Raw genomic sequence first — 10,645 nt, forward strand, 5'->3', positions numbered from 1 at the left:
TAACTTTAAAAAAAAAATTAGGCATGCAGTTACATAGTCCTCTCTCACCAAAGTATTAAAGAAATTCTAATTAAATGGCTTTATTTAAAGTTCTTAGTACAGATGATAAGACTGATTCTAGACAAAGGGAGTCTAAGGTAGGAGATGGACTTCGTATAGATTGCATGCTCTTTCATCTATGCTTTACTGGCTAGCCATTTGATAAAATTAACAATATAAATATAAAATATGCCGAGGGCATTGGTGAACAAGGTTTTTATAGAAGATGCTGACAATAAATATCAATCATTATATAAGTATTTAACTGGGTTTTTAATAGTTCCTTGGTAAAAGCATTTATCACACCATTGCAGGACTGGCTACTTGAGAAAAAGTAACACTTAAGTTTTGTAAGTAGAAATTTTACCTGCTTGCTCAGGATGAATAATAGCTTTAAAATAACTTATTTTGTGTTACTGCTAATAATAATCTCTATGGGGCATTTTGGGTTTCTTTTTTTTAATCATGAAATTAAACATTATTTGTTTTATATTGGTAGAACTGATGGTCAATAATTAGAATAACATAACATTTTGAGTTCTTAGTTTATTATTAACTTCACCCAATTTTTATTCTTCACCATAGAGGTTTGCATTCAGCTAGAGATTGTCTACATGAATTTTATTTATTTAGGCCCTTTTGAAAGGAAAATTGTTATTTGTTCTTGAGTAAGCTATAAATATGTTTTTAGTTCCCTCTTACAGAAGAGTGGTGGATTTTTAAAATTATATATAACCTCACAAGCTTGCTGAACTGTAGATTTATTCGATTTATTCCTTTGTAATCAGTGACTTGCATTTTCTTAATTTTCTTTCTAAAAAACAAAACATGCATTTGTTAGAGAATAGGCAAAATGTTACCCAGGTTAGAAGTAATGCATTTTAGTAGTAATGATGTTATTACAGTGCTTATTTTGGGAGATGGGAGTGGGTGGAATAAAGGTTATAGATGATTTACTGGAAACAGTATATGATTCCTGAGGACTGCCCCCAAAGAAAGGTATAGCTTCCTTCTGCTTGTGCGTTTCTGAAGAATCAGTTTTAGTTGGTTTGGGCGGGGGGGGGTGAGCATGAAGTACGCCAGATTTGCCAACTCAAAGGAGTTTGTATTACAAAAAATTTGTGTAATTTGGAGAGTTCCTGTAGTGCATTTATAGTTGTGGTTGTAACTCAATGCAAAGTTAGAGGAGTCTGAGTAAAACAAGGCATTTTATTTATTTATTTATTTATTTATTGCAGTATTCTAATTAAAGATACATAATATTTTTAAGACATCTTCAGCTTTCTAACAAACCAGAAGAACATTTTCGTTCTTGGCAATTAGGTAAACTATATTGGCTATGAAAAGATCACTAAGCAAGTGCCTTTTCTAAGAGGTTCCCTCCCTTATTCTCAGAGCTGAACCTCTTCTAGGAATATGCCAGATAAGATAAATGGCATATTCTGAGCATGGTTTAATCTTTGGATCCATGCTTATGGTTTCGCAACTTAACATTTGGTACTTCATTAAAGCATTCTTAATAATTACATAATTCTGGATTTATTTCAGGTCACTAGAGATTATTTTTTCACAGTCTTACTATTATGGAAGAAAATACATGTGTTTTGACATTAGGTCCAGGTTTGAATCCTGTTCCTAGTGTTGTGTCTTTGAGCAAGTTACTTGACCTCAGTTTCCTCAACTGTAAAATGAGAATGTTGCTCAGGCTTGTTGTAAGGACTCATTAAGATAAGGTGTGCCTGCCCTAAAGTAGACAATCATTAAGTTTTCTTTTCCTCTATCTTGTTAATTTGTTAATTAGCATTTATATCTAGGGGAAGATGGAAAGACAAAGTAGTCAAAGTATGTCCATTTTGGGAAAAAGAGAAGTAGTTACTTTTCTTAGAGACAGGTCTGGCTCTCTCACCCAGGCTGGAGTGCAGTGATGAACCCTGAACTCCTGGGCTCAAGCAAGCTTCCCACACAGCCTTCTGAGTAACTGGGACCATGGGCTTGCTTTCTTTTCTCTTTTCTTTTTTCTTTTCTTTTCTTCTTTCTTTTCTTTCATGGGTTCTCACTATGTTGCCCAGGCTGAATTTTTTTATTTTAAATAAGTAGTCATGATGTCTGTGTCCACATTACTACAGATAAAGAAAAAAGTTGGTTTCTCATAGTTTTTTAAAAATAGAGATCAAGGCTGGGCGTGTGGCTCACGCCTATAATCCCAGCACTTTGGGACTCCGAGGCAGGCGCAGATCACCTGAGGTTGGGAGTTCGAGACCAGCCTGACTAACATTAGAGAATCCCCATCTCCACTAAAAATACAAAATTAGCCGGGCGTGGTTGCACATACCTGTAATCCCACCTACTCAGGAGGCTGAGGCAGGAGAATCGCTTGAACCTGGGAGGAGGAGGTTGCGGTGAGCCGAGATTGCGCCATTGCACTCCAGCCTGGGCAACAAGAGTGAAACTGTCTCAAAACAAAAAATTAAATTAGATTACCTGTTTCTTTAGTGATTTTAACTTGTGAAGTTGGAAATTCTTCATCCGTCCTCTTGCTTTCTCAGTGATGTTGCAAGTAATCTCATGGTAAGAGTAAGGAAACCTAGGAGGAAAAGCTGTGGTGGGGAACCAGTTAGGATCAATTAAAAGATGAACAGCATGGAAAGCCAACCTGTCTTACTGTAGCATTGATACTTTGAGTTTTACTTTTTCTGTGAGTGTAAGTATAATTAGCTTTAAACACTGAATTCAAGCTCATTTATTTATTTTGGAGCAGCAATTCCGGTAAATAAATACTTTCTTATAGGTCTTTCTTACTTTCCACAGCTCTATATTTCTGTTCATTCTCTCCATATCCACAAGTTTTAATGCATCTATAAATGCTAATAAATGCTTGATTTTTATTCTAAGAATAATTCATAGTAAATAGAAAGTTTATTTTTAAAAATTATCTTTTGACTTTATTTAGCACTTCCAGTTTACCATAATAGTTTAAAAAAGAAAATTCTGAACTCATTTTTCCCTCATGCTTCTGTGGCAGTAATTGTAACACTTGGTTTAAAATTGATGTATTTCAGTTTGAGTGTGTATATACACATACACACTAATCTGAAATATTTGTTTATACTACCACCATTATAGGTTACTGGGCATATATACTTTGTGCTGGGAATAAAGACAGAAAGCGTTTTCTTAGGGAGCTTAAGTTTGGAAACTGGTTAACCATCAAAATATAATGTGCTGAATGTGATAATTAAAAGGAAAACAAGGTATATAGTATTACAATATTAGGTGAAGGAAGGAAATTATTGATTCTGCTTCAGTTGATCTTTCTCATTTTAAAAGAGAGTCAAATCTCACTATGATAACTTTGAACATAATAGAAAACATCTTGATACCCTCATTGAAACAGTATTTTTAAACCATATTCTGGGATCTTGAAATAAAATAGTCTCTTATTTGCTTAAGACTACCATATTGGTGTCTTCATTGTAAATCTGGCTGTTTAAAGCAGTGGTTCTCAAACTTTAGTTTCTATCTGAATCACCTGGAGAGTTTTTTAAAGTAGATTACGGGGCCCCGCCTCAAGAGTAAATCTGGGGTGGGTCCAAATGTTTACCTTTCTAACAAGTTCCCACGTGATGCTGATGCTTCTAGTTCAGGGACTACACTTTGAGAACTGATTTATCTGAACTTAAAGAATTTTAATGCCTTCCTCATATGAACCAATAATTGTTTCAAGTGTATCATATCTAATTACTGTCAGTATGCATTGAGTTGCTGTGTGCTAAGCACTGAATTCACTTACTCACAAAGGTAAAGAAGTTATGGAACCTTTCTCAAGGAGCTCAATCTAATAGGATCAACAGTGGTAGTATTATAATACTCAAAGTAATCACTGTCTGTATTGAGTGCTCAGTGTGCCAACTACTATGCTGAGCATTAAACTCATTTAATCCTCACAATTGGCATATAATCCTTATTTTAAATGAAAAAACTGAAGTCTAGAAAGGTTAAATAATTTCCATATAGTGAGTATATGGAGGAGCCAGAATTTGCTATTCTGCCTTTTTGCACTACAAAAAGTTTGCGAAGATTGGTAGACCCCAGAAAGGATGGAGTAATTGGCTCTACCTTAGAAAATCAAACAGCATCTCAGAAGAGATGGCACTGGAGCATCTTAAGGGACAGGTGTAAGATAGCCAGATGAATTGGAACTGTGAGCACTTCCAGCTGAGGGAGCAGTTTCTGCAAAGCCAAGGAAACCTGAGAGAACATATTTCAACAGACTGCAAATAGTTATATAAGACCATAACACAATAGGCAGATGGGGTATAAGAGGAAAACAGATTGTATAAGGCAGAGGTCAAAGTCATAAAGAATTTTATGTACCAGGCTAAAAAGTTTTAAAAATAGAATTAGGCTTCTTAATTTTTCCTCCTATAACTTTCATTTGTAAGCCTGCAGTTCTCAAAGCATAGACAGCAGATTCCACATCATCCGGGAACTTGTTAGAAATGCAGAATCCTGGTTCCATGCCTACTAAATCAGAAACTCTGAGGGGGAAGCCCAGCAACCTGCGTTTTAGCAAGACCTCCAGATGATTCTGGTGCGTGCTAAAGTTTGAGACCCCTGCAGTAGGTTATAGAATTCTTGAATAATAGCCTTCAAGATAGTTAAAGGTCACTATAGTGGTAGTAATTATATTTGACACTGATTTATTCTATTAGAGTATAACACCTAATAGTTGAAATATTAATACCTGTTAAGGGATACATCTTCATCATTATCTATTTATATCTTGCAAACCTGTTTCTTCTGTTGTCAAAAGAGATCTTAGGAAAAGAGTTTGTTAGATCAGCATTCAAAGAATAGCATGCTAATTATTCTTCCTTAGCTATGGGAATCATTTTAAAACTTGCTGACTGATTTTAATTATCAAAAAAACAAAACAAAACAGTAAACCCTTTTTTAAGGGTTTTGGAGTTTTTTGTTGTTTTACTGCTTATTAATACATAAAACTGACGTTGTAGTTAGTATTTAAGGTGTGCTATTTAAACCAAATGTGTTGAAGGAATCAAATGATTTAAGTCATGAAATGACTTAAAAGTAATTCAATCTTTCCTTGCCATGTCAATAAAAATATAGAACGTATAATCTGGGATTCCCAAGCAAGCTAATCTAAATGCCTGTCACCGTCTTTTTTGCCAAAATGTGTTCAGTATTTGTGGTGAATATATCTGCACGGTATCTGGCACTGAAGTACTTATTAAAGCCTAATGGTTTACTTAGTGGTTCTGTAGTTTATAGTTACATATAGTCACACTTTGCACAGCTCACTAAAAGCATTTAAAGCCCAGCACGTATAAAGTATTTGTTAATGATCCATAAATCCTTTCTAGATACTAGATACACAAAACCTCTTTTCATCTTAGAAATAGTAGCAGCAAGAAGTGAAGGTAGTATGCTGTAATTAATGTGGTTAATGCTCAAATAAACTTAGTTTTCCATCTAATGATTTAAGGTTTCAAGGATTTAGAAGTGGAAAATCCCATGAGGCATTGACATCAACCCCTTTGTTTTACAGATGGGGAAACTGAGACCCAGGGAAGTTAAATAGGTGATTTGCTGATGGTCACATAGGAAATGAATAGCAGGAAATCATAGGACAGGATATTTCTGAGCCTCAATCTGATATGACATTGTGGGTCCACACCATCAAAGTAAAGTAGTTTCCACGTATCTTAGCACTAAAATCTTAGGTGGAGTATACTTTATGAAGAGTATTTAGTAATATATAAAAATTATCTTTTTGTATTGGTACAGTAAGCTAAAGTATCAGATTTTTCTTTACAAGAGTAATTTTTAAAAACCTAATAACTGTTTTTTGAAATAAAATTAAAAAAAAAAAAAGAAAAGGGTATAAATTCCAGCTATTCTTACTACTTAATACATGGTAGAATATAAACCACCAAAGAGGACAATTATTCAGCCTTGTGTGTTATTATCGTACAGTTGCTAAGGTGATATTTGAACTTGGAATGTGCTTAACAGGCTGGATAACTTTTCAGTTATTCCCAGGAAAAACTGATCGAAACCACATACCTTATAGGTGATTCTAACCTTGTAGGTTATTCTTGCCAGCAAGTAACCTACAAAGACATGTAGGTCTGCCAGAATGTTGAATTTCTTTTCTTTCTTTCTTTCTTTCTTTTTTTTTTTTTTTTTTTTGAGATGGAGTTTTGCTCTTGTTGCCCAGGCTGGATTGCAATAAATGGCATGATCTCGGCTCACTGCAGCCTCTGCCTCCTGGGTTCAAGCAGTTCTCCTGCCTCAGCCTCCTGAGTAGCTGGGATTACAGGCGCCCACCACCATACCTGGTTAATTTTTTTTGTATTTTTAGTAGAGACGGGGTTTCACCATGTTAGCCAGGCTGGTCTGGAACTCCTGGCCTCAAGTGATCCTCCCACCTCGGCCTCCCAAAGTGCTAGGGTTACAAGCATGAGCCACCGCACCCGGCTGAATGTTGAGTTTCTTGTTAACCAATCCTGCCCAAAGGCTTTCTGAATCATTTTTAGAAGCCATTAAAATTTTTTTTAAAAACTAGATGTTTATAAAACTTATAGCAGAAAAGTCTTACTAAGAGGAAGGACTAGAAAAAAAAAAAAGTCAAGCCATCATCTGAATTTTACTACAATAAGTAATTATTGGAATTTCTACATGAAAGGCAATTAGAATATATAGTTGGTTAATGAAGAAATTTAAGAGATACAGAGAAGGCACTGCCCATTTAAAATGTATCCTTTTAAAACCACTGAACAGAGAAATTCTTAATACAATTGAGAGTTAAAGTAGCATACATATATCACAGGCAAATTAGAAATGTTGGCACTACAAAGGACCTGTAGAAGTCTTCAATTTACTGAGACTCTCATTTTAGAAATGAGAGCTTTGAGTACTGAAATTGTTAGAACAGAATAAGCTATTTTAAATTACTATATATTTGGTTTTAAGTGAAGCACGAATGTCTTTTACATTCTTTTAAGAGTTGGAAGGGAGGTTAAATTTTTTAGAATAATTTAATGACATATTCTAATTTTTTCCAGTGCATCTGGGGGAGGTGTTGTAGCCATTGACAACAAAATAGAACAAGCAATGGTAAGTAAAAGTTTACAGTTCTCCCATTTCATAGATTGTTGGTTGTATGGAACACTTAGCTTTTCTCAATTTTAGAAAACAAATAATTTATTTAAACCAAAGATGACCAAATCATGTTTTTTGATAATGAGATTTCGTTGTAGATGCTAGAACATTGAGAATTTTTAATCTAGAAATACTAATTGAGTAAATATTTCTCCCATTTGAATATCTCACATTTCATGCATTATCATTGATAAGGACCATTGGTGAGGGGGCATACATATTTAAAGACAACATGTTCCCCAAATATTTCAGCATTGAAAATACTTTAGAGCGAAAAAGAGTATTAAAGCAAAAACAGCTAGAGGTCTGATGGAAGTAGACTATAAGTAAGCTGTGTAAGTAGGCCAGGCACAGTATCTGTAATCCCAGCACTTGAGCTGAGGTGGGAGGATCAGTTGAGGCCAGGAGTTTGAGACCAACCTGGGCAACATAGCAAGACCTTGTCTCTACAAAAAAAAAGTTGGTATTTTTGTTTGTTTTGAGATAGTCTCGCTCTGTCACCCAGGCTGAAGTACAGTGGCACAATTTTGGCTCACTGCAACCTCCACCTCCCAGGTTCAAGCGATTCTCCTGCCTCAGCCTCCTAAGTAGTTGCAACCACAGGTGCACACCACCACATCTGGCTAATTTTTGTATTTTTAGAGACGGGGTTTCACCATGTTGGGCAAGGTGGTCTCAAACTCCTGACCTCAGGTGATCTACCCGCCTCAGCCTCCCAATGGGCTGGGATTACAGGTGTGAGACCTTACAGGACTGTTAGTCACAAACTATTTTTTTAATCCTAAAATTTTAAAGTCCAAAATGTTATCTTTAAAGCAGTACTATGACTAGTTTAACATCAAACAGCTTTCCGTTGGAATATTGTTCCTTTGTTCTCTTGATCTACCATTTTAAGCATGTGATTTTAACCTTTTTTTTTTTTTTTTTTTATTCTAAGCTTAAAGAGTTGACAGTTTAAGAAGCTGGTATTTTTTGGAAATTGTCCCAAACTTTGAAAAGAAAATTCTGAGCTTACTGCTCTAGTTGGGAACTGGGTTGTTTCCAACCCATCTTCCATAGGCTCGGTCAAGATAAAGCAGAAATCTTAAAAGCAAGAGCAGGAAAACTAATATAAAAACTTAAACGGCACCAAGTAGGCTAGAACCGGATAGCACCACCTTTACCTTTTCACTCTTTGACATTACTAATTTTGTTTTTCACAGGATCTGGTGAAAAGCCATTTGATGTATGCAGTAAGAGAAGAAGTGGAAGTTTTAAAGGAACAAATAAAAGAATTAGTTGAAAGAAACTCTTTACTTGAACGAGAAAATGCACTGTTAAAATCTCTTTCAAACAATGATCAATTATCCCAACTCCCAACCCAACAGGCCAATCCTGGTAGCACTTCTCAACAGCAAGCAGTGATAGCACAGCCTCCGCAGCCAACGCAACCTCCACAGCAGCCGAATGTCTCCTCAGCATAAAGCTTTCTTAAGCCTCATTAAGAAAAAAACTGAAAGCAATCTATCCTTGTGTGCCACTGGTGTTCTTTCCACTTTATACGAAAGCAAGTAGCCATGCTTTGGTTGTGTGTTTGGCCTTTTCAGTATTAGACAATCATTCTACAAGAGCTTTTCCTCTCTGAAATGTCATGCAGCGCTGTTGATGTCCAGTTCTATGTCATCAGTACACAAGGAGAATAATGGGGTTTATTAAAGCGAGCAAAGTCTGCATTTTACCTGGTGCGCATGAGTGGGGTCTTTAAGAGTTTTGGTGGCTCTCCCATGTTTCCTATTACCCTTGGATTTACCCTGAGCCTTCCTATCACATTATAAATAACAGTTCATCTAAAGAGCCACTTTTCTTTCAATATCAGTAACATTTGCCTACATAAGTTTTCATTTATTTGTGTTTTATTTATTACAGGGCTGCTATTTTCATAATGTACATGAACAATGTCACAGAACTTTTTTAATTTTTTTGAATAATTATAAGTATCAGTAAAGGAAGTGAAAGACAGGATTGCATTTAATAGATAAAACGTTTAGGCAATAATTGAACAAAAGAATCCTGGCATATTTCTAACACTAATGGCAATTTACTTTTGGTATTTATTTTCAGTAGTAAAGACCCAGCTTGAATGTAAATTTTGTATAGTGTAAGTATGAAGAACATAGTGCAACTGTACAGGTAGTCACCAGTTATTGTGATATAATAAATAATTGGGCTATTTTGATGAAGAAAACTTTGTTCATTTGTTTCTACTTTCTAAGAGAAATTGCCACGATTCCTCTGCTTTTCAACATTTCGTATGACTTTTTTTTCGGGTGGGAATAAAAAGCTGTGAAATTGTTCAACCTACTTTGTAACCAAAGAAGCAAAGCTGTGTAATGGAGTTTTTTGGGGTTTTTTTTTTTTTTTGTCTTTTTTTTTATAATGCACATTCTTTATGTATTTTTATTTAGTGTTTTCTCAGTCACAATTTTCTTTGCTGTCTAGCATGATCTGCATGACCTATAATCTTTGAACCACTTTCGTACCTCATGTTTTTATCCAGCACTCTTATTGTAATATGTACTAGTCTGTGAACAATGTCAAATAAAAGAGAACGAACAGGTAGTTTGGTGGAGCTGAGCTAGTGTACAATACACTAGTTGTAAAAAAAAAAAAAAAAAAAAAGTGAGCCATCTTTTGTTCATTTAAAATGGTGTTTTGAATTTCGTATGCAGAAAACGTTTTGTTACATTGCAGATTTTAATGTATTTAATAAATGCAACATGCAGATTAAGTGCAGTGTATACTGAGTATTTAAATTAAAATGTACATTTCATAAATACAGTTTCAAAAGAAAGCATCATTTTGTGTATACTAACACATTAAGTGTATGTCAGAAATTGATGTATAAATATATATTTTAACACATTTTCTGAAATTAAACTGCAGTTTTGTTGAAATATTTGGCTCTATATGTGTTCAAAATTTGACTAGATTTGTATTTTCACAATTCAAAATACTCCTTAAAGACCTGTTAATAATGACTTACTGATAGTTCTTAAATTTTCAAATTAAAACAATTTAAAGAATGCAAGAATAGTGAGCAATATTTGTACTCAATATTCATATTATGTTAGTGATACTGAAGTAGGAAATCCTTGTCTACCAAAACTTTTACTTGAATTCAGAAAGGTGCCTGTAGAAATTAATATGCGCTGCATCTGTAGCCAGCTAGCTAATCAGAGTCAATGAGAACCAGTAGTTCTCCCTGTTAAAAGACGTGTTTATTTGAAGTAAAAATTTAATCAGATTAGCCACAAACGAGGCATAAAATTGGGATGTACATGAGATTGCCAAATATTTTCTATTCTAGTTGCGCTGTAAGACATTGAACAAAATGTTAATGAATAACATTATAAATAAAGGAACTAAGTACATAGGCTTGAGT

The 10,645-nt window shown here is 34.7% G+C and overlaps 1 protein-coding gene across 4 annotated transcripts in view; it reads left to right on the forward strand.

Annotated features, from left to right (window-relative positions):
• Positions 1-10,157, forward strand: part of LOC105463680 (TSC22 domain family member 2) — a 52,127-nt gene extending 41,970 nt beyond the window's left edge. For 2 of the 4 annotated variants that reach the window (XM_011710895.2, XM_011710896.2), the window contains 2 exons: positions 7,128-7,179; positions 8,427-10,157. In XM_011710895.2, the coding sequence (XP_011709197.1) occupies positions 7,128-7,179; positions 8,427-8,687 (313 nt within the window). In that variant the 3' untranslated portion in view covers positions 8,688-10,157. Of the gene's footprint in view, positions 1-7,127; positions 7,181-8,426 lie in introns of those variants that run through there. The other 2 variants (XR_011619802.1, XR_976470.3) reach the window with 1 other exon arrangement.
• The last annotated feature ends 488 nt before the right edge of the window (positions 10,158-10,645 follow it).

The sequence above is a fragment of the Macaca nemestrina genome, chromosome 2 (assembly GCF_043159975.1).
Source record: "Macaca nemestrina isolate mMacNem1 chromosome 2, mMacNem.hap1, whole genome shotgun sequence".
Lineage (NCBI taxonomy): Eukaryota > Metazoa > Chordata > Mammalia > Primates > Cercopithecidae > Macaca > Macaca nemestrina.